At 38.6% G+C, this 24984-nt stretch overlaps 1 protein-coding gene across 6 annotated transcripts in view; it reads right to left on the bottom strand.

Moving 5' to 3' along the window:
- Positions 1-24984, bottom strand: part of VPS13D (vacuolar protein sorting 13 homolog D) — a 273685-nt gene that overhangs the window by 207553 nt on the left and 41148 nt on the right. For all 6 annotated transcript variants that reach the window (XM_049877954.1, XM_049877956.1, XM_049877957.1 and 3 more), the window contains 6 exons: positions 20174-20264; positions 18450-18576; positions 16539-16719; positions 8609-8791; positions 3677-3899; positions 1440-1650 (listed from right to left, as the gene is read on the bottom strand). In XM_049877954.1, the coding sequence (XP_049733911.1) occupies positions 1440-1650; positions 3677-3899; positions 8609-8791; positions 16539-16719; positions 18450-18576; positions 20174-20264 (1016 nt within the window). The remainder of the gene's footprint in view (positions 1-1439; positions 1651-3676; positions 3900-8608; positions 8792-16538; positions 16720-18449; positions 18577-20173; positions 20265-24984) is intronic.

Here is a 24984-nt window from a genome sequence, read left to right as displayed (position 1 = left end):
AAAACCTACAGACAAGAAGTTAAAGAAGACCAATGATGCAATCCACAAAGAAACACTAAAAAGAGCTACCAAGCCCATTTCTGTGACTTGAGAAGCTGACGGAACACCTTGTGTTCAGTATCACCTTCTCTCCGAGCTGGTGGAGTATAATTATCTGTATGTACATAAACACTGATGGAAGTGGGTAACGTTTAGATAAGCAGAGTACCAAAGCACTTTCTTTTTTTTAAAAGCTTTGCTTGAAAAGAAAACAAAGTGTTCCATTTCTAAATAATGAAGCTCCTCTTAAGACCGCTAAGCCAGTAAAACCAAATACAGCCCGTGCCAACCACAACTGAACACCAGCCAGGGAGCACTTAAACAACAAGAAAGAATGCAACAGGAACAGCCCAGGAACAGCTAAATTGTATCATTAATGCAGACAGAAACTAAAAAAGTGACATTAAATGACTTGCCCAAACCCAAGAACTACGAAGGGAGTGGCCAGAGAGAAATTAAAGTCATACTCCACGTAAGAAACGAGACTGCTTTCCAAAACGCCACAAATGAAAATCTCTTTTATTGCTTTACAGTCGCACCTCATCTTTTTCTACAGCTGAGATGGGAATGTTGCTGCTTCCTCCAAAACCAATGCCTCAAACGGAGAGCGCTCACGCCCTGTAACCAGTGGTTCCTCATCCTGGCTCAGGCTGGCAAAAGCACCCCCAGAGGACCTTGTTAAATAAAATACACTTGCGTGTCAGCCCTGAGAGTCAGATCCTGATGGTCTCAACTGGAGTCTGGGAATCTGGATTTTGAAAAAGGTTTCCCAGCCAGATGTGAACTAATGACAACTGAAGCAATGCTCTCAACTATAGAGTTAAGCATCCTGTGTACCAAGGCCAATTAAAAGGTAAATTAGGGTCAGTTCATTAGCATCTATGGAGTACTTTCCAAAAGCTAAATGGAGGGAACAGGCAAAACTGCACCTGCACAGTTAGACTGATTAAATGGAGTTTGGCGTGAACAGCAATCGTGCAGGTCCAGGATCTATTGTAAAGAGGACACGTAATCCAATGTCACCTGTTCTAGAATACTTCCCCTGCCCTCACTACCCGCCCCCACAAATCCATGCTAGACTCAGGGCCTTTCCTCTTTGTTTCCATAGCACCGGACGCTATCTCCTACCAGTTTGTAACACTGAATCATACACTGTACTAGGGTCATCTACTGGCCTTCCTATACCCCTCAACAGAATGTAACCCCCTGAGGACAGACTTTTTTTTTTTTCTTCTTTCCTGACAGTAGCCCCTCATGTCTAGCAAATAGCAGGGACTCAAATATTTATTAGATAAACAAGTGAATACCTGTGTTCTTCCAGATTTACCTTAACGGCACTGATTTCTAAGTTATTAATAGTCTACTTACACGAGACAGATATTCAGATGTAAAACACTCACTTATCCAAATTCCTTTCCACCTGCAATTTCAGCCTACAAGGCTCAGTTAAGAGGCTTCCTCCTGTCTGTCGCACAAAATAGGAAGGGAAGATCAGATCGCCGCTGTTGTCCTCTGATGCCTTAGAGTACTCTCGCGGATGCCTCTCTGCAGCAAAGATGTCCATGTCCTGTAGGTCCACAACGATGCAATCTAGCAGGCAGACATGGTCTTCTACAAGGACCCAGGAAGAGAGAGATGATCAAGAAAACGGAACCCAGAAAAGGCTGGCCCTGAACAAAACCAAAAAGTCAAAGAAAGTTCATTCTGTCTCTAGAAAGCATTTAGAACTACCTGCCTCCCCCTACTTACCACTACCCAGCACCATCTTGAAAGTGGACTGTCCAGATGTCTCCATTATGGCCCAAGACCTCCCTATGCAATGCTCCATGTGCTTGCCATTTCCTGCCTACCTGACCTCCACACCAAACACACATTGTGAAACACTGTGTCCCCTCAGTGTCTCATTCCTATTTTGAAACACTAACTGAGCCTGAAGTGTTTATGGGTAGAATGACTTACTTAACATGCAATTCCTTCTAGCGATATGCAACAGGGGTCTCATGTAGAGACAATGTCACGCAAAGATTTACACTCTTTCCAGCAGTAGAATTCTTTTTTGAAACAAATATTGCATGTAACCATTTCCTATGCCACTGATCTAATCCAAACCACCTTCATTCTTGCCTGGATCATCCAATATACCTACTTAATTTCATTCTGGCCCTCACAAATTCATTCTCTTCACACACAAAAAAATAATAATACTTCTTTAGAAAATAAATCAGACCATAGATTCATTCCCTTCCTTTATGCAAACTCCCCCAAATCCCTGAAAGGCACTCACTCAAGCCATTTTCCACCTTACTCACTAAGCCTCAGGATCTCTGACTTTTGTTTCCCCGAAAATGCCCAGCTCCTTGCTGCCTGGACAGCCTTCCCTGTGGCATGACCCTCCCGTCTCAATCTAAATTGAGTCCTCTCTGTTCTTTTGGCTTCTACTAGTCTGTCTTCCCCTTCATAATATTTATCATAATCTATATATCGATAAGTGTGTGTTTATTTAATGTCTTTCCCATTAGTCTGTAAGTTCTGTGATGGTAAGAACCAGGTCTAGCTTGCATGTTAATATACCAGGGAACAAATATTACAACACGTGGAATTAAGCAGGCACTGAATAAATAGCTCTTGACTGGCTGATTATATTGATAAGTATATGAAACAGATCAAAGTGCAGCTGATCTGGTAGAAGGGGTAGGGAACAGGGATCAAGGGCTCTAGCAATTCCCTAGGGACACATAGAAGCACTTTGAAAGCCGCTCCTTTAATCGAAGGTAGTGTATCAATAGGGGAATTCCAGAAACAAGCAGCAGCCTCCCTCAGCATGGTGGCCTACAGCTCTCAAAGTCCAATCACACTGCACTGAGCTTCATGACTAATCACACTCTGCTTCCCCTCTCTTACCCCATATATCCACCACCCATTCAGAACACGTTTAAAAACAGGCCAAAATTAGGCTCTCATTTGGAATAACCAAACCAAACCCAGTGCCGTCGAGTCGATTCCGACTCATAGCAACCCTACAGTACAGAGTAGAACTGCCCCATAGAGTTTCCAAGGAGCCCCTGGCGGATTCGAACTGCTGACCCTTTGGTTAGCAGCCGTAGCACTTAACCACTATGCCACCAGGGTTTCCCTCATTTGGAATAGCTAACTCATATTCTGGAGAAGAGCGCCCACAAATGGATGTTTCATGTCTTTTAAAAACTGTTACTGATAGTACTTCCGTTTTTACCTAATTCACATTAATATTTTTTTTTAATGGTTCTTTTTTATTTTTTACAATTATTGCCTGGAGAGCAGCTTATATGGATGAAGGAATTTCTCTAGTTATATTATCACTATCTAACTGGGGAGTGGCAACTATCTTGAGCTATAAGAAAAAGTCCTAGTAAATCTAAAATCTCTTTATGTAGGCTCTATCTTGTTAATTTAACCCTACTTTCAAAACCATTCAATGCTAAGTCTACATCCTAAAACTGTTAAGCCTTCTAAAGAAATATCACAATCAGATTACCACTAAAGAAATGCTATCTCTTTGTCAGCATCTACTGGTATATAACACATCTCCCCTTAGGTTCCTGGAACAGTCTCATGAATTTTCTCACCCTCCTTACTCAGCTCTTCTCTCCTCTTTTACCTGGACTACTGGAAACTTGGCCGACAGAGGACGTAGCTTGTTGCCCTTGCTGCTTGGTCAAGGTACTCGATGTAAACTCACTCTTCAGACAGCCTAAACTCATTCCAGCAGGACGCATCATGAAGAGCCCCTCAGAATGGGTCCCTCTGGAGTCCTCCGTGCTTGTCATTTTCCTAATACTGTGTTTGGGAGTACACACTGGGGAAGCTGAAGGGACAGATTCCTGGAAAGAAACAAAATGAAACTAGAACAAAGGAATGGTGGTTGAGGGTGGAAGGATGTGTGACTGGATCTTTAAAATCCTGGAAGTCTCAGTCCCTACGAGATCGTCCAAAAACTCGGCAATACTCGGCACTTCCATCAGCCTCCCCGATCTCATAGACAGAAGGGTAACAGGACCACGACATTTATTGCCATATGTAAGTCATTTGCAGAAATGTTACATATAACTCAATACCCATTGAAAACTATGTAATTTTGCAGGAAGATACTATCTTTTCAATGAAGAGCAAATGTCAAGAGCGAATTGCCTCAGGTGCTTTAATCTAGGTAAAACGCCACAAAAGCCAATGTCTCGGCCCTATGGTATACTGTTGCTTTCCTTAGGGGGTTTATCTTCTTAAGAAAATGTATCTAATAGCAACATGGTTCGAATGAAATTAGGCCATGGTAATGTACTTGTTTTCTAGAAGTCTCCCCACATGGGAGGCATTTTCTCATCTTTCTAAGTAAGTATGGAAATGAAAACAAAATAGAAAACATAGAAGCTTAGCCATTTCTATTATATTTCAAGGGTATAAAAATTAAGAAGAGCTAATACAGAATAAAATGGACTCTAACTCTTACTGAAAATACTACACACTTTTCTTACACAGGTAGTATATACTTCTTACACAGGTAGTATACCTTCGGTTAATTGTTAACGGGGTAAGTGTATTTCACCAGCGTGACTCAATTATTGACTTTGTAAACTTCCCAAGGCCTCTTCACCCAAGTCTCAGAGTTACACATTTGTACAGCTTCTGCATCATTGATCTGTTCTCATCTAACCGCTCTCACACGCCGGTTACGAGGAGGGAAGACTGGTTCTCCCTCCAGCGCTGCCTTATATATTTATTCCTCTCAGCTTTCGAAGAGGAGATGGCAATACTGATCTCCTTCACAGATACCTGGAGGAGTAATTACAAGTAACTGTCAAAGAGGCCAGTTCTTGCTTTTTGCCAAAATTTTTTTTTTGGATGGGGAGGGGGAGGCAAGACAAATTACTAGGTAAATGCTATTATTTAAGTATTTCAACATAAAAACCTTCCTTCTTCTTTAGTTTATTTCAACTGGAGAGCACGTGTTGTGCTTTCATTTGATTCATCTCTACAGCCTCTCTGTAGCTGGTTTAAATAAATCAATGGCTTGAGGAGATTAACCTCAAGATTTTGAAAGAATCTGACTTAGAGATTATGGCTTACGCACAAGCTATGGTTGAGAAAAATGAAAGGAAAGGATATGTAAAAAATTCCCATCTGCACTCATTAAAACACAGATTTATGTAAAACAATTCCAAACACACAGAAGTCATGGAAGTCAAGGGTAAATAAATAACCCCTCTGCAAGCTTTGACTTCAGAATTATTTCCTGTTCTTTAACCACACGAATGCATATTAGGCAAACCTCACACATGCAAATGTATTAAAGGGCAAATGTAAATGCAAACTGACCTCTGGTGAAAAAAAGAAGGCAATTATTCACTTCATATAGGCCTAAATCAATTAGGTTTGGCTGTATATGTGGAGAGGTAAGATATGTTTATGTGATCACACATACTTTAACAACTGACACACTTCAAGCAGCCCTTATGGAATTCTACAGAACCAGCACTGATATGTTACAAGATCAAGTTTTTCTAAGATTTAAGGAAATAAAATAAGATCGCCAAGAAAGTACCACCTAGGGCTAAAATAAAGAAATCACTTTTTAATGGTCTTTAAGAAGGACTTCTATAAAAGGGAGGGAAATAATTCACACCAAAAAATTGGAAAAGCAGGCTTTCTCAAGTAATGAAATATTTTAAAGGATTTTTTTTTTTTCTTTTTAAGTGTATGAATGTGAATTGACTGCTGAATCCCATAAGGTTTTTCAAAATAACCAGGGGGCAAAAAGCAATATTATACCTTGAAGAAAAAGCGATCCTTGTGTGCACTGCCACTTAGAATCAAATCCTTAAAAACAAATACAGGGAAATTTCTTCATTAAAATGAGACACACTATGTGTTGCCATTTGGTTTAGTTAACAAAATGGAAGCCCTTCTGCAGAAATTTCTTGAACTATTTTGGCAATTCTTTAGAGGCTAACTTCAAAGTCAGCTCATGAGCCAGCATAGAGATGTATCTGATGTGGAAAATCAGTCCTTTTCCTTTTAAGGAAGGGTAGAGAAGCAAAAAATGTCATTATCCAACTTGATCACCCAAATCTACCTCTAAGTGATCTCTTCCTAAAAAATGTGGCCTGGTCTCAAAGCAAAGATTTATCACAAACAAATATATTCCAAGGAATTTACTATAGGCTCAAAAGACGCTTCCTAAGGTTGAATTCGGCTCTCCTTCGGACAGTGATGGTAGCAGAGTTGCAGCAAAGATGCAGTACCGTCAGGTGGTAATAGGTGACGCTGGTTCATGGGCTAACACAAGTTCAGATACACTTGTTTAATAACTAGTCATATTATTTATAAATATCAATACTAGGGAAAATTAAGTAAGAATAACTAGGAAGCAGTTACCAAATTTTTTTTTTTTAAACAAATAGATCTTTTTTCATGTTCTTTAAAACTCTAGTAAGTGAATAACCAAATAGCTCTACTATGAAAGCAGATTTTCTTCATTAGACTAGGCCTACTGTGAAAGACCAGTGGTGGTTGATTTTACTTTTACTATCTTAAAAACATATACACCAATGGAAGCCTGTTTGTTTCAACCCATGAAAGCAGCCTCTGGCAGAAAGGTCTATCTATTATTCCGAAAGGGAGGCATATAAATCCACTGTGAAGGTTCCTACAGCAGAAACCTCAAGGTAAAAGAGCAAGTTCTCAATCATCAGCTGTCTGGAGCCATATCTGAGACATAAATGAACCTGATTGTGCTCTTCCTTCTGCAATGCTAAACACTGCTTTTTTGGTTTCACCCTCTGCTACTGGCACTAGATCACTGAATTTGCTTTATCTGAGCATCTGTAAGTGATATATGAACAACCTGCCCTCTAACCCCTCACCCAAGCACCCACACTGGGTCCAGGGCCCAAGGTTATGATACAGGAACATGGTGCATATGGTTCTCACTGCCTTGTCTTCACTCTTCTTCCTCTACACACTCTCACTCACTGCATCGGTTTTGGTTGGGGATGTTTAGGTTAGCAATAATGAGTAAAAGGATGAGTGAGAAGTAAAACAAAAGAAGAAAAATATGGAGATAATAAATTTGAAAATAATAACAACACTATTGAGTTTGGGAGTCGCTAACAAATACAGAGTTTTTCCTGTTGTTTTCTGAACATAGTTGAGGTCCTTGGCAAAGTCCTAGTGGGACTACTATCCTGGTCTCTGTCTTTCGTTTTCTTCTCCCTTGATACCTACGGAGGCAAACAATTACTGCTCAAATTTATTGTTTTTCTGTAATAATCCTTGGAGTTCTTCCATCTAAGTTATTTTAAAGAACTTACTGCCATGCGTCTCAGAAGGCTCAGAAGAGCTACAGCTATTTGGGAAAGGGCCTTTGCCAGCTTACTCCCCTCACATAAACCTAACCTAACCTGAGAGGTAGAATCGTATCAGGGTTAAGAGCCCAGAGCTCTTGGGGTCAGACACAACAAAGTCTGAGGTCCACACTTACTCTCCTTACTAGCTGTATAATCCAAAGGAAGTTACTTTATGTTTCCAAGCCTCAATTTCTTTATCTGGAAAAAATGGTGTTAACAACACTAGATACCTTTTAGGTTGTTAATTAGAAAAAAAAAAAAAAATGAACAAATATGTAAACGGCTCAGCACAGTCTGATATGTAATGAGCATTCAACAAATATCAACAATTTATTGGTATGGTCAGTCTTCAGTTTTCACAGTTAATCTTTGGCCCATCCTCCCATCAAAGACTACCCATCTCCCTGTGTTTACTAGCTGTTAGACTAAAAAGGTGCACAACTAGCCAAGAATTTCAGTAAATGTGCTTCTGATAGGCCAAAATGATTTTTCACTGGATGAGCAGATAGACTGAGAAGCTAACATGGAAGCGAGCAACAGATAATGAAAACACACACCAAGGAAAAGACTTTAGCTCTAGCTCTAGCATTGTCACTCTGTTTCCTCAACTGCAAAAATGAGTGAAAGCAGATTAGTTACACCACCTCCAAGGTCCTCTCAGCTCTAGGAGTCTGTGACTTACTAGATGCTTCCATTTTAATTGTTTATTCTCAATGAATTCTAGTTTTCTAAAATGAAAATAACCATTTTTATCCTGATTACCTCTGAACAGTGTTGTAAGACATAGAGCTAAAATAATTTTAAACTGTATAAGATTTTATTACTTTTAAGTTAACTAAGTTATTTAAGTTATTCAAATAACTAAGGGCCAAATCATGTCCTCTGGGGGAAAAAAAACACTAGAACAAAAAGTTTATATTACAAGGTCAGCCTGTGACAAAAGCATTATAAAAGATGTAAGGTTTTGTTTTCATTGACTTGTTTGTAGAACAAGTTACTACCTACAATAAGAAAGGGTTATAATTTATACTACTTCTACTAAAGGTTCACTGAAATATCAATAAAGTGTAAAAAAAAATATTATTCAGGCTATATATACTAGAAAGTAACAGCAGTTAAGGATTATGAATTTTTCAAATGGTGTTCAAATACTAGTTGAACTAGAAAGGAAATGGGTACAGATTGCTCACCTTATCTTGTAAGGAAAAGGTCCCAGGAAAACCAGCAAAGAGAAACTTGTTCTTCACTTTCAACTTGCCCAAATTTGCTACAATCAGATTATTTGATCTGGAACTTTCTGGGATAAGGACAACAGGTGCACCAGCCTCAATATCCAAGAGAACCCGGGAGCCACGCTGGGCTTGATCTCTCACCTGAGAGAAGAAGAAAAATTTGAGTCAGAGGCGAATTCCCTAATTTTATAATTTAATAACCTCAGGTTCCCAAAAGTTTCATGAATTTATAAAGTTATGTATTCTTAAAAATTACTGTTATCTGTCAATCATTTAACTGCGCATACACTATGTGCATAACACAAAGCCAAAAGGTTTTTCTGTTCATCCTCTCAAAACTTCAGTTGTCTAACATTTAGTATTTCACTGTTCATTAACATTTAATAATACATTAGTGGAAACAGAGTAAAGAAAAAATTCAATCAAATTAATTATGATCAAGCTGATCCTCATAGGATATTAGGTTAAGAAAACAAAGTTTAAAAGTTAAAATGACACTGGGAAGGAAAAAGAAAGGAAGATAGAGATGAGACAGATATAAAAATAACCAAAAACAACCAAACCTGTTGCCATCGAGTCAATTTTGACTCGTAGCGACCCTATAGAACAAAGTAAAGCTGCCCCATACAGTTTCCAAGGAGTGCCTGGTGGAATCGAACTGCTGAGCTTTTGGTTAGCAGCAGTAGCTCTTAAACACTATGCCATCAGGCTTTCCAAATAGCAGGATGGTAGGCATAAAGCCAAACCATACCAGTGATTACATTAAACGTAAATGGAATAAACAGACCAATTAAAAGGCAGAGATTGTCACACTGGATTACAAAAAGTAAGAGCCAGCTATATTCTGCCTGTAAGAAATGTACTATAAATAACAACACACAGGTAGGTTAAAAGCAAAATAACAGGCCAGAAGTATATATACTGCAAAACCACTAATCATAGAAAAGCTGGAGTGGCTATATTAATATGAAGAAAATAGACTTCAGGAAAAGGAATATTATCAGAGTTAAGAGTGATTATTCCATAGTGATAAAAGGGTTAATTCATCAAGAACACATCGCAGCACATAAATATGAATGCCCCTGATAACAGAGCTTCAAAATACATGGAACAAAAACTAACAGATTTCAAAACCACTCTCTAAGTGACAAAACAAGTAAGACAGAAAATTAGTAAAGCCCGAACAACATTACCAACCAATTATATCTTATGGACATTTACAGATACATTCTTTTCAAGTGCACAAGGGATGTTCACTAAGAATATATGCTGGTCCATAAATAAAGGCCTCAATAAATTTAAAACTATTTTGGTTAGCAGCACTTAACCACTACGCCACCACGGTTTCCCAATAGAATACTACTCAGAAAGAAAAAAAAAAATGAGCAAGGACGTCGAAGAATTTCAAACATGTTACATTGTAACCACTGAATTGTCCCTTTAAAACTGGTGAATTTTATGGCATGTAAACAATATTTCATAAAGCTGTTTTTAAAAAAAAAATGCTGAGCAGAAAAGACAGATACAAAAGAGTTCTTACTACATGATCCCATTTATATGAGCTCTAGAACAGAAGAAAACAATCTATAGCAGTAGAAATCAGATTGCTGAATGGGGCAGTGGTAAGGGAGGAGAGTACTAACTGCAAAGGGGCAGAAGGGAACTTTTTGGAGTACTGGAAGTGTTCTGTAGCTTGTCTGGGGTGGTGGTTACATGGGGTGGTTATATACATTTGTCAAAACTCATCTAACTATGATTAAAATGGGTACATTTGTTGTATATAAATTATATCTCAATAAAGTTGATTTTTAAAAAGTAGAACTGGGGATTACATATCCATGCACCCCCAGTTACCTAACACCCTGGATTATCAAGAGTCAGCCATAAGCCTTATAATTTTATCTGTCTCTTTTCTATCAATTCTACTTCTAGGGATATATTCAATTGGGGAAAAAAAAATAGACATGCACAAAGCCTGCAACAGAAATTTCTTTATAGTGCTGTCTTATGAAAGCAGAAAATACATATATGACTTAAAGTTCCAAGAATAAAGAACTAGTCTAAAAAGTAGACTTCCACTTGCAACCATGATGAAATACAGGGACTGGATTTACCAACTCATCTCAAACAATCAACAACCATACAAAAAATATCAAACAATGGTTTTCAGGTCTTGAGCAAGACGCAATGTAAAACAGTATTCCTAATAAAAGGGAAATAAAATGCCCCAGTTTATACCTGGAGAGAGTTTCCAGACAATACAGTAAGGAGGGAGCCAAATAGAACCCAGCGGTCTTGCTTAGTTGAGAAGGCCAGCATGGCTAGAATTTGCAGGGCGAATACTGGAGAGGAGAAAGCTGCACACACAGAATTAGCTCCAGAGATCTGCAGGGTATCTCCTTGACTCTTTAGGTGATAAATGATCTGCACGTGCATCTGAGGAAACTACCAATGCCACAGATAGAACCACCAGAAAGGAACAGGCAGAACAACCCCCAAAACTCACACAGGGCCAGTAATAGTTTGCATTCAAACTACAGCATTCAACCAGACACAGTGAAAAGATCTCTTAGTACACAAGGCATTGGATAGGGTCCTCAGGAGGTAAGACATCAGTATTTCAGCCAAATTAGTCCTAAGCTAAAGTCTGTTCTGGACTCGTCCTAAAAAAATTAAAAGCAAACTTCAGAACAATTAAACTGACTTCAACTTAACTGCATCTGAGAACAAAGCTCCTCTTCTTTTTTTTTTTTAAATTCAGCATCCAGCAACATAAAATCTGTGATATGTCACACCTGATTTTAAAAAAAAAACTATCAGGCATGCAAAAAAAAAAATCAAGAAAATATGACCCATGGCCACAAGAAAAATCGATCAATATATACAGTCTCAGAAATGACATATATGATAGAATAGACAAAGACTTTAAAACAGCTATTATAAATATATTTCATACATTCAAGATGATAAGGGAAAGCATGAGTATACTGAAGAAAGAGAGGGAAGATATAAAAAGATTCAAATCAAACTTCTAGAGATGAAAAACACAGTATCTTAAATGAAAAATACATTGGATGGGATTAATAGCAGATTTGACACTACAGAAAAAAGATTACAGAACATGAAGATATGGGAACAGACACTATGACGAAACGCCACCACCCATCTGCCAGTTTGTCACACCACAGTGGCTTTGTGTTGCTATGATGCTGGAATCTATGCCACCGGTATTTCAAAGACCAGCAAAGTCACCTATGGTAGACAGGTTTCAGCAGAGCTTCCAGACTAAGACAGATTAGAAAGAAAGGCCTGGTGATCTACTTTTGAACAGTAGCTAATGAAAACCCTATGGAGAACAACAGAATATTATACAGTATAATGCTGGAAGATGAGCCCCCTAGGTTGGAAGGCACTACACAATGGCCACAACAATGGACTCAAACATACTAACGACCATGAACATGATGCAGGACCAGGCAACATTTCATCCTGTTATACACAAGGTCATCATGAGCCAGAGCCAACTCAACGGCAACTAACAACGACAATGACGAAACACAAATAGTGAAGAGAAAAAAAAAAAAATGAACAGCGCATCAGTCGACTGGGGGACAAAATCAAGCAGCCTCATTCCCATGTATTTGGAGTCCAAAAAAGGGGGGAGGGCAATATTTCAAGAAATAATGGCCGAATTTTTTCCAAATGTGATAAAAAACTATAAACCCACATATTCAAGACCCTCAACAAACTCCAAGCAGAACAAACATGAAGAAAATCATACCAAGAAACATCATAATAAAATTGCTGAAAATCAACAATAAAGAGAAAACCTTAGAAGTAGCCAGAAAAAAAGGACACATATGTACAGAGAAAAAATTAGAATAACTGAAGACATCTCATTAGAAATAATACAAACTGGAAGATAGCAGAGTAACATCTCTAAAGCACAGAGGGAAAACAGCCGACCTAGAATTCTATATGCAGAAAAAAAAATCTTTAAAAAGAATGGTGAAATAATAACTTTTTCAGAAATAAAAAAGCGAGAAAATTCATCACGAGCAGACAAGTCCTTAAAGAAACGTTATAGGAAGTCTTCGGGGTGAAGGAAATGATTGTTGTTGTTGTTAGGTGTCGTCGAGTCAGTTTGGACTCATAGCGACCCTATGCACAACAGAACGAAACACTGCCCGGTCCTGCACCATCCTTACAATCGTTGTTATGCTTGAGCTCATTTTTGCAGCCACTGCATCAATCCACCTCGTTGAGGGTCTTCCTCTTTTCGGCAATTGACGGTCTGTTCCACAGTTGGCCCCTGGCCGGCCTTGTTCTAACTGATGATATTGAGCTTTTCCATCGTCTCTTTCCACAGATGTAGTCAATTTGATTTCTGTGTGTTCCATCTGGCCAGGCCCATGTGTATAGTCATCATTTATGTTGGTGAAAGAAGGTATTTGCAATGAAGAAGTCGCTGATCTTGCAAAATTCTATCATTCGATCTCCAGCATTGTTTCCATCACCAAGGCCATATTTTCCAACTACTGGTCCTTCTTCTTTGTTTCCAACTTTTGCATTCCAATCACCAGTAATTATCAATGCATCTTGATTACATGTTCAATCAATTTCAGACTGCAGCAGCTGATAAAAATCTTCTGTTTCTTCATCTTTGGCCCTAGTGGTTGGTGGGTAAATTTGAATAATAATCATATTAACTGGTCTTCCTTGTAGGCATATGGATATTATCCTATCACTGACAGCGTTGTATTTCAGGATGAATCTTGAAACGTTCTTTTTGACGATGAATACAACACCACTCCTCTTCGAGTTGTCATTCCCAGCATAGTACACTATACGATTATCTGCTTCAAAATGGGCAATACCAGTCCATTTCAGCTCACTAATGCCTAGGATGTCGATGTTCATGTGTTCCATTTCATTTTTGACAATTTCCAATTTTCCTAGATTCATACTTCGTACACTCCAGGTTCCGATTATTAATGGATGTTTGCAGCTGTTTCTTCTCATTTTGAGTCATGCCACATCAGCATATGAAGGTCCCGAAAGCTTTACTCCATCCATGTCATTAAGGTCAACTCTACTTTGAGGAGGCAGCTCTTTCCCAGTCATCTTTTGAGTGCCTTCCAACCTGGGGAGCTCATCTTCCAGCACTATATCAGACGATGTTCTGCTATTCATAAGATTTTCACTGGCTAATGCTTTTCAGAAGCAGACTGCTGGGTCCTTCTTCTTAGTCTGTCTTAGTCTGGAAGCTCAGCTGAAACCTGTCCTTCATGGGTGACCCTGCTGGTATCTGAATACCAGTGGCATAGCTTCCAGCATCACAGCAACACACAAGCCCCCACAGTATGACAAACTGACAGACACTTGGGGGGAAGCAAATGATACCAGATAGAAATCTAGATCTACATAAATAAATACAAAACACTAAATATTATAAATATGTGGGTAAGTATGACTTTTTAACTTTTTAAATCTCTCTAATGGATAATTGATGTTTAAAGCAAAAATAATAATATATTATAGGGTTTATAATTACAGAAATAAAATATATGACAATTATAGCACAAAGGTCAGGAGGGGGGAATGGAAGAATATTGTCATAAGGCTCTTACATGTTAGATGTGACGTAGTATAATATCACCTAAGGTATTTAACTGGGAGTTAAAGATATAAGCTGTAAACCCTTGAGCAACCACTAAAAAAATACAACAGACTTATGACTAATAAGATAATAAACGAAAAAATACGAAATCATAAGAATCAATCAAGAAAAGGCAGGAAAAGAGGAAAAAAGGGACGAAGAACAGATGAGGAAAAAATAGCAATAGATTTAAACCAACCTTATCAACAGGCATATTAAATGTAAATAATCTAAAAACTTCAATTTAAAGAGATAACCAGAATGGATAAAAAAACCTATCCAACTATATATAGTATATAAGAAAGCCATCTTAAATACAAAAACACAAATTGTTCAAAAGTAAAAGGATGGAAAAAAGATACACCATGCTAAGAATAATCGAGAGAAAGCTGGAGAAAAAGATAACTTTCAAAGGAAGGAATATTACCAGAAATAAAAATGGTCATTTCATAACGATAAAGGGGTCAGTCAACCAAGAGGACATTTATGTGCCTAATAACAGAGCTTCGATATCATAAGCCAAATATTTATGGTAATGAAAAGAGGAATAGACAAATCTAAAATTACAGAGATCTTAACATCTCATCCTCAATAATTGATAGAGTAAGCAGGTAGGAAATCAGTAAGGATACAGAAGATACGAACAACACAAACAACTAACCTAATTGGACATCTACCGATAACTCTTGCAAAAACAGCAGAACACACATGATTTTAAGTGCACAGGAAACAGTTACCAAGACAGACTCTGGGCCATGAACAAGTCTCAATAAATTTAAAAGTATTAAAATCATACAAAGTATGTTCTCTGATCACAATGAAATTAAATTTGAAATCACTAACAGAAATATTTGGAAATTAAACAATGTAAGTTCAAACAACCCATGAATGAAAGAAGGAGTCACAAGGAAAATGAGAAAATATCATGAACTGAATGAAAATAAAAGCTCAACGGAGCAAAATGTGTCAGATGCAGCTAGAGCCTTACCCAGAGAGAAATTTAAATTTTAAAATGTAGGAATAAAAATCCCAGCCGTAAGTCAAAGGTAGCTTATACCATCTGTCATCAGTCCAATATAAAAAGACTTAAATTCAGTTTCAAACAAAATAGCCTCTTAATCTTATTAGCAAATAAAAGTAGGTCTGTAGCTCTCTGTAAATTTATTTAAACAATTGAGATTAAAGATTCTGGAGAAGATCAGCTTTTCTTCAAACCCACACGCTTAGGAATTATCAAAATACAGACATTCCTTTAATCTTCTACTTGTCTTATATGATGTGATAAAGTAAAACTTAAAAGACTTATCAGTTTAACCTCTGCTTACTTCAGGAAGTTAAACCCAATTACTCAGTAACGCGCAAGTGTCTCAGTTCCTAACCGAAATGATTCATCACAGTTCAAAACACACATGTAAAAATAATCATTTTAAATGTATGGAGTAAGTATGTATGTATAATATATGTGTGTGTGTATATGCGTACATATATGGGTATACATATATGCAGCGTATGTATATGTACGTTATGCATAAGGAGCCCTGGTGGCGCAGTGGCTAAGCCTTCGGTCGCTAACCAAAAGGCTGGTGGTTCGAGCACACCAGCCACTCCATGGGAGAAAGGTGTGGCAGCCAGCTTCTATAAAGATTACAGCCTTGGAAACCCTATGGAGCAGTTCTACCCTGTCCTATAGTGGTTGCAATGAGTTGGAATCAACTTGACAGCAATGGGTTATGTTGTGTGTATGCATGTGTGTGTATACACACACACAGATATATTACATATACATTACATACACATTACATGCACATCGCATGCACATTACATATATATACACACCAAAAACCCACTGCTGTCAAGTCGATTCCAACTCATAGCAACCCTGTAGGACACAGTAGAACTGTGTCATAGGGTTTCCAAGGAGCGCCTGGTGGATTCCAACTGTCAACCTGTTGGTTGGCAGCCAAACACTTAACCACTACACCCCCAGGGTTTCCTATATATATATATATATATATATATATATATATATATATATATATATATAAAACATACATATAAGCTCTCCAATTACAGTTAAGATTTCTGCCAACTGTTTAGGTAATCTGCTACATGGAGGACACATTAGTAAGCATAAAGTTACCTTTACTTTTTTCAGTGAAATTTTCCAGATTTATCTCTAAAGGCTTAAAGGCGTAGTGATCAAACCAGAAAAGAAACGAGGCTACCTACCGTCTGCCCCTCAATAGCAGCTCGCTGGCGCCCTAAGACATCTTGCAGCTGGGTGAAATGCTGAATGAAGGCCACTACCTCGGCCTGAAAGCGCTGAGTGTGCACATATTGCACAGAGGCCATCTGGAGGCTCACTCGGACATCATGTTCCCTCCGGAGCAGAGGGTCAGGCCGTCCATATCTAGGAGTAAGGGTAAAAGTGTGACTCAGACAGCTGCAAGATACAAGCTAGTATTCGAACTGACCATTAAAATGGTAACCCACCATCAGGTTTTACAAAACAAACTCCAATAATTACTCCCTTTCCAAGTTTCTGTGGTGTGCTGGGAACATTAAATATAAGGTATAAGGCTGGTGTGACAGCCAGGGCTATAAAGAAGGGGGCAGCTCTGGGCTCTGAACTCACTCAGGGGAGCTTAGTTGGCCTAGGTGATGCTCAATCTTTTTTTTTTTTTTTTTTTTAATGTGCCAAGATGATCTTAACATTCAACCAGGGTAGAACTCACTCAGGGGCCACCTGTGGTTCTGCCCTTTCTCCTGCCTCTTTTTCCCTGCTTTTAAGGAAAAATCATTACTCCCGCTCACTCTGTTCCTGGCAGGGATGGTGACAATATGTCCTTGAAAGACAATAAAAATAAGGCCATGAAACAATGAGTAAAGAAAATTAGGCATCAAAACCAGTATTTCTGGGTAATACTGTCTTCTGGAGGCAAAAAGATGTCCCATTTTTTAAAGTGAAATGCAGGCCAAAAAGTTCTGCCGTCTATAAAGTTAGAAATTTTTTACAAATGGTTTTGAATTTAATGGTGCCTGGTGCCATAATAATCATAAGTTATTATGCAGGACAGAGGCACTGGGGAAATGAACTCGCATTGGCTTAGCACCTACTTTTCCCCCAGGCAGAGACTTAAGAGCTTCACATAAATTGTCTCGTGTATTACAGACGCATGTCACACATGTTACATAACGGTGTAAACCAACCAACCGGAATTCTCAGTATTAGATGCTATACTTCTCTTCAAAATGAAAGAAGTCCTCAGACATCTTTTAAACCAGTTTTTCTCAACCCTGGTTGAACGTTAAAATCATCTTGGCACATTAAAAAGAAAAGACTGAGCATCACCCTAGGCCAATTAAATCAAAATATCTGGGTACAGAACATGGACATCTGTACGTTTTAACGGCTCCTACTCAGGTTGAAAATACCATTTTCGAAGTTTCTGCCTTTTGAAAAACCATTCTTAGTAATCAGATAGGCCTAAGACGCCTTCTAAAATGTAAGATTGAAAGGATTCAATACAGGTCATGTTTATACAGAAAAAAAATACAAAATGCAATTTAATATTCCTATCATTAGCAATTTTCTCAGGCTGAAATCATTCCAGAACTTTTAGAACTAGATGGAAGCCTAGAAATGACCTCAATTCCCTCCATATTCAGGTAGCGAAACCAAAGCTTAGAGATGAAGCAACATGCCTAAGCTTACACAGCAAGTTAGCAGAAAGCTTAGCATGAGAGCCTGGGTGTTTTACCAATCAGAATTACTTCAGTCATTTATGAGTGGCCTAAGTAGTCCACTTCAAGGCAGATCCATTTTAATGGAATTTAATACAAAACAGGACTCCTCACAACCAGATTTTATCAATTTTACCTAACCCATTGACACGCCGCCATTGAGTTAATTCCAACTCACAGTGACCCTATAGGACACAGTAGAACTGCCCCATAGGGTTTCTAAGGAGCAGCTGGTGGATTCAAACTGCCAACCTTTTGGTTAGCAGCCATAGCTCTTAACCACTGTGCAACCAGGGCTAGTTTTTCAAAACTCTTCTTCATCATTTAGCCAATGAGAATTTGAAACAGTATGGGATTATGAAAAACTATCAAGTAAGGAAAGGTGAATATCTATACTTAAAAGTCTGGAAGATGAGTGCTTCTTCTCCGCTTGTAGTGAATCGTTCTCTGTAGAACTCTCCGTGGGATGTAAGGTCACTTAGAGAGAGACTCCCAATGCTGCCCTGCAAGGCCAGGTCTCCCTCTAAGGATGTTAAAATTAAAAGACATTATTACATATCCTTTTAATCATATACCTTAAAGAGGTCCTGGACAAAAACTGATATATGCATGCCTCAGGTATTTCATATTTAATCAAACTAAATGCCAAAAGTAAATCTTCATATTCCAATATACCCATAAAAATATGTTATGCAATATTTCAAATAATCTAAGAGTGATGAAAACAATAGAGCAACATCATATGTTAGTATTTACAAGGGGTAAGAAATTAAATGAAATGCATGTACAATTTAAATGATAAAACATTTAGACTGTAGATATAAACGTGACCTTTCTGAGATTAGGCCACTAATTAGAATAAGTGAAATATCATTAAGGTCTATTAATTGTACTATGGATAAAAGAAAAAAGGGGGAAGGTGTCAGAAATATGTCAGGTATTCAAACAAATTTAAGTGGACTTTAGTGCGATTTGTAAGTTTTCAAAAAGATTAATGAGTTAGACAGACTCTGGAAACATACAGTAGACTTGAAACTAAACTACCAGCCGATATAACTAACCATACACGAGTGAAGCCCTGGAAGGCGGGTAGAACAAAGAAGAAATGTTGAAACTTGTACACCTGGGGTGTGAACCTAAAATGAGTCATTGTCAAAACTGTATGGGTACTAAGAAGGAATATTCTGAACTTTTACTTCCTCAAAGCAAATTTTATCACCATACTTACCATTGCAAATCAATCGCTAACCTGTATACATCTGGCATGCTAGTTCAGCTCCTAACAAACTGAAAAAACATTCTTATGATTCTTAATAACTTCTTACAAAAATACCCAAGTTTCTCTCAATCTCAAAGATCCTTCTCTTCTAGGGAGCATTTACGAATGAATTTACACTAGAAACAAAAACCTCAATTTCGGTACATTCCTTCACCATAAGACATTCTTGTTTTTACTACAGAGTCAACATTTGAGCTTTGTAATCTTCCCTATTTAATTAATGTTCTTTGAGGAAGGAATAGTGCTTAGTTCACATTCCATAAATTCCTACTATTTAGAATTTGATGTAGTTGGTCACTTGTATGGTCAAAACTAGCAGGAATTTCAACCTACAAAGTCCCATTAGAAGGAATGTCAGCTTTGCAACAATATCCTCCTGCCTACAACCATGCCCCCTACTGGTGGCTGGCTATAGCGTGAACAGATGCCCTGGTTTCCCTGAAACAGTCTTGTTATATGCCTGTTTTCCAAGTGTAATTATTAATAGTGTCCCTATTCACTCTCAAAAATATCCTGATTTGGACAAAAAAAGTATATGGCCACACAAGTTTGTTAAAAACACAGAGAGATGCCGAGGCCCCACTCCAATCCAATGATTCAGATTCTTGGGGGTGGAGAGAGGGAGGGACGGAAGGGTGCCAGACGTGCATTTTTAACAAGCCATCCCAATGATTCTGACCCATAAACCAGTATTTAGGAAGCAGAACCACAAAACATGATCAGACCGATAACCAATCAAGCCACTGATCCACACTCTACTTAGCCCATGACGACAATTAGATTTGAGATCTGTATGCTCAAATCCTTACCAGATTTTGCAAGTTTGATTTTCCCCACTTACCAATCATTTCCAGGTGTGCCATTAGTTTAGACACATTCGCTTTAGCAAGCTCACTGGTGGTCTTATTCAGCACAAGAGAGAGTGAGTGGACCTAGGAACGCCGAATATAAAGCAAGGTGAGTATTAGTGAGGTGGAAATAACAGAATGAAATCAAGGAAGATGCAAAAAGGCTCAGGATATCTGAAGGTAAAGCTTTTAATGATGCCAACTTCAGTGTTCTTAAGCTAGTCAAACCACAATCTGAGGACAGGCCTAATAGGAAAGGCACTCAACTGAAGAATCTAAGATCCAGACACTGTGGTGTCTTCTCTATGGTTTCCTCGTCTAGGCCCTGCTAGGAAATTTTTTTACATATACAACAATTATTTTTTCATTTTTGCATTTGTGTTTAATATTGCAGTATTCTGTAATAATACAGACCCATTAAGTATAGTCTTACCCTAAGAAATTTGCCAAAGCAAAATGATGTACATTATTCAGATTCTTTGTTGATGCCTTTGGACAAATATTTAATATAGCCCCTGTTGATCAACTGGGACTCCATCTAGAATTATTTGTCAGAAACATTTGTCAAAGATTTTCTTTCCTAAGGATAATGATAAAAAGAACAAAACAATCCTCTGGTTTGGGAACAGCATCCTTTGCAACAAATAAATTCTATACTGTAATATAGTAACTGCAACTACTAGAAGAACTGATATACCTAGGATTTGTTGAGGCATGTCTCCATAATCTTTTTTGCTCTGAGTACCATCATTGGGGACTAAGGCACGGGTAGAAAAGAAGGAGAGGGGAGAAGATGGAGAGTAGATTCCAACTTCAACTAGCATCCACTGCTCCCAAATGGCAGGGACCATGCCTTCCTCACCGCTTTTTTCTTCAGTGTCTACCACAAAGTAGGTACTCAGTAAATGTCTGATGAATGAATAACTGGGACCAAAAAAGATGGGATAAGAAGGAGAGAAAATAATAGGAGGAAAATATTTGTCAAGGAAGCCTGAAGAAAAAAAGGAGATTATTGGATCAATGACCTTGGTCATTGTGGTCACTCTAGTGCCACAGGGAGGTTCCCCGGTGGAAAGCTTTTTGACATAGACTACAGAAGGATTTCAAGGCAAGGAGGCCATCACAGAGCGAGGAAATAAAAACCTCTAGTCATTTAATCATCAAAGGTTTAAAAATGCCTTGTTTAGAGAAATCAGGCTCTCACCACCTACCCGAACTCACTCTTAGCATCACTTTAAGTGTCACCAAAAGTGGGATAGCCACAAGGCCTGTGCCTCCTGCTGTGACTCAATGGAAAGCACTCAGCACCACCTATGAGTTGTTCTTACTAAAAAGCTGAACCTGAATCAAGTCTCCAGAACTAACTTTCATTTCTAAAAATACAGAGGATAGAGGAAGAAGTCAAATGGCACCACGGGAAACCAAGAAACAAATCCAGAATAGTGGACACTTTACCAGACACTACCCCAGTTTCTGCAATAAGCGGACTGCATAGGGGAGAGAAGAGGGAGGAAATGCTGGATTACTTTAACTGAAGGAGATTTAAGAGACATGACAGCAAATGCAACTTGTGAACCTTGTTTGAACCCCAGTTCAAAGGATTCACACATCACTTTAAATCTTCTCATTCTGTAGATGAGGAAATGATGGCTCAGAAAAGCTAAGTATTCCACTGAATTGTGGAGACCAAAGGGAAGAAGTTTCCTTCACTGTTGGTTCCTCTAAAAGTCAATAGTAAAGAGGCATTTTTGAGACAATCAGGGAACTCTAATTATGGACTGGTGGGTATTACGTAATACCAAGGAATCTTTTTAATTTCTACCACTCATCTGTCAGTTGGTCCTACTGTGGTGGCTTGCATACTGCTGTGATGCTTAAAGCTATGCCACCAGTATTTCAAACACCAACAGGGTCACCCATGGTGGACAGGTTTCAGCAAAGCTTCTAGACGAAGACAGACTGGGAAGAAGGACCTGGCGATCTACTTCTGAAAAAGCTGGCCACTGGAAACCTTATGGATAGCAGAGGAACATTGTCTGATATAGCACTGAAAGATGAGCCCCTCAGGTTAGAAGGCACTCAAAATACAACTGGGGAAGAGCTGCCCCCCCCAAAGTAGAGTCGACCTGAATGATGCGGATGGAGTCAAGCTTTCAGGACCTTCATTTGCTGACATGGCATGACTCAAATGAGAAGAAACAGCTGCAAACACCCATTAATAAACGGAATGTGGAAGTACGAAGTGTGAATCAAGGAAAATTGGAAGTTGTCAAAAATGAAGTGGAATGCTTGAAGATCGATATTCTAGGCATTAATGAGCTGAAAGGGACTGGTATTGGCCATTTTGAAAAGGAAAATCATAGGATCTACTACGCCAGGAATGACAAATTGAAGAGGAACAATTGAACATTGTCAAAAACAGCATTTCAAGATCTGTCCTGTAATAAAACACTGTCATTGAAAGGATAATATTCATAAACCTACAAGGAAGACGAGTTAATACAACTATTATTCAAATTTACTCACCAGCCACTAATGCTAAAGATAAAAAAATTGGAGATTTTTACTAACTTCTGCAGTCCGAAATTGATCAAACATGTAATTGAGATGCATTGATAATTACCGGTGATTGGAATTCGAAATGAAGAAGGGTTGGTAGTTGGAAAATATGGCCTTGGTGATAGAAACAACAGAAGAGATCTCATGATAGAATTCTGCAAGACCAATGACTTATTTCTTGGAAATACCTTTTCTCAGCAACATAAATGGCACCTATACAAGTGGACTTTGCTGGATGGAATATACAGGAATCAAATCAACTACATCTGTGGAAAGAGATGATGGAGAAGCTCAATATCATCAGTCAGAACATGGTCAGGAGCCATCAACTGCTCATGTGCAAGTTCAAGTTGAAGCTGAAGAAAATTAAAACAAGCCCACAAGAGCCAAAGTACAATCTTGAGTGTATTCCACCAGAATTTAGAGACCATGTCAAGAAGAGATTTGATGCACTGAACACTAATGACTGAAGACCAGATGAGTTGTAGGGTGACATGAAGGGCACCATATGTGAAGAAAGCAAAAGGTCATTAAAAAGACAGAAGAGAAAAAAAAAGACCAAAATGGATGTCAGAAGAGACTCTGAAACTTGCTTTTTCTTGAACGTGGAATAGCTAAAGCAAATGGAAGAAATGATGAAATAAAACAGTTGAACCTAAGATTTCAAAGGGCAGCTCAAAAAGATAAAGTAAAGCATTATAATGAGATGTACAAAGACCTGGAGTTAGAAAACGAAAAGGGAAGAACACACTCAGCATTTCTCAAACTGAAAGAACTGAAGAAAAAATTCAAGCCTCTAGTTGCAACAGTGAAGGATTCGATGGGCAAAATACTGAACGCACAAAGCAACAAAAGCAGATGGAAGGAATACAGAGTCACTGTACCAGAAAGAATTGGTCGACCATCAACCATTTCAGGAGATAGCATATGGTCAGGAACCAATGGAACCGAAGGAAGAAGTCCAAGCTGCACTGAAGGCATTGGCAAAAAACAAAGTTCTAAGAATTGACGAATACCCATCTAGATGTTTCAAGTAACGAATTCAAGGCTCAGAGCATAGATCTTACGTACGCTCTCACTGAATCCTCACAACGACCTAGGATGTTGATACCATTTATCATCCCCAGTTTACTAAGAAAATGAGAAGAAAGAGGTTAAGGCCACATAGCTACATGGTTACAGTGAAAATGCCAGGATTCAAACCCAAGGCAGTTTAACTTTTTAGACTCCATTCCTAACAGCTACACTGTTGCAGTCAATGAAAGCCAGAAATGTTCAAAGATAACAAAAAGAAACAACAATAAAACCCATATTTTAAAGTAGCTACCATGTACTGGGTACTATGCTAGGTGCTATAAGAGTTCTGCTACAAACCAAAAGGTTAGCAGTTCAAATCCATCAGCTGCTCCTTGGAAACCCTATGGGGCAGTTCTACTCTGTTCTATGAGGTCGCTATGAGTCGGTCGACTGGACAGCAACAGGTATACATACATTATTTCATTTATTTATGAGATAAGGCTCAGGAAAGTCAAGTAGTTCCATTGAATTAATATAGCCTGAAAGAGAAGTTACTTAAACCATTTTTCCCCTGACTCCAAATGGATTTACCCTAAAAACTTTTCTAAAACATTAATGTCTGCCCTCTTATAACACACACCCAGAAGACTATATAGCTCCCCTGCTAACAAGAGCTGTTTTCCAGAATGTAAGTAAAATGCGAGTGTGGTGAAATGAGTTCCTTTAGGTGACCTTTTGCCTCCGTTCTTTGGAAAAACCGCTTGAGAGATTTTTCCCTTAAGCCCTGAGGAGTTACCTTTGCCTTAGTTTTCTATCCCAGGTTTGTTACCCTTGTCCAGGTTGATTGACATTTCCTGGGTAAGCTGTAAACAATTTGGTTTTCCTACCTTTCGGCTGGTCCTGCGCTGCAACCTGCCCTGTGATTGGTATGCACTTTGCAGGGATTGGTCAACAGACTATGCAAACATAGTGACTACAGCCTAATGTGCAAATGAAGTACCCGTGGCCTACCGAGAGGGTATTGGTCCGTTTGTGGCCTCCCCGCTGGGCATGCCCTGAAATTGATGAAGGGTTGTGCATATAAGCAGCCAACCTCACAGAGGTTTTTCAGACAGAAAAAAGCAGGAAGAGAACAGGTAGAAACAGAAGAGAGACGAAGCAGAGAGAGGAGGCAAGGAACTTCCTGAAAGACCTACAACACATGTCAAGGGCTGTAACACTTAAGATG

Source organism: Elephas maximus, chromosome 3 (genome assembly GCF_024166365.1).
Source record: "Elephas maximus indicus isolate mEleMax1 chromosome 3, mEleMax1 primary haplotype, whole genome shotgun sequence".
Lineage (NCBI taxonomy): Eukaryota > Metazoa > Chordata > Mammalia > Proboscidea > Elephantidae > Elephas > Elephas maximus.
The sequence above is the reverse complement of the archived record's forward strand: the minus strand, read 5'-3'. Positions and strand labels throughout refer to the sequence as shown.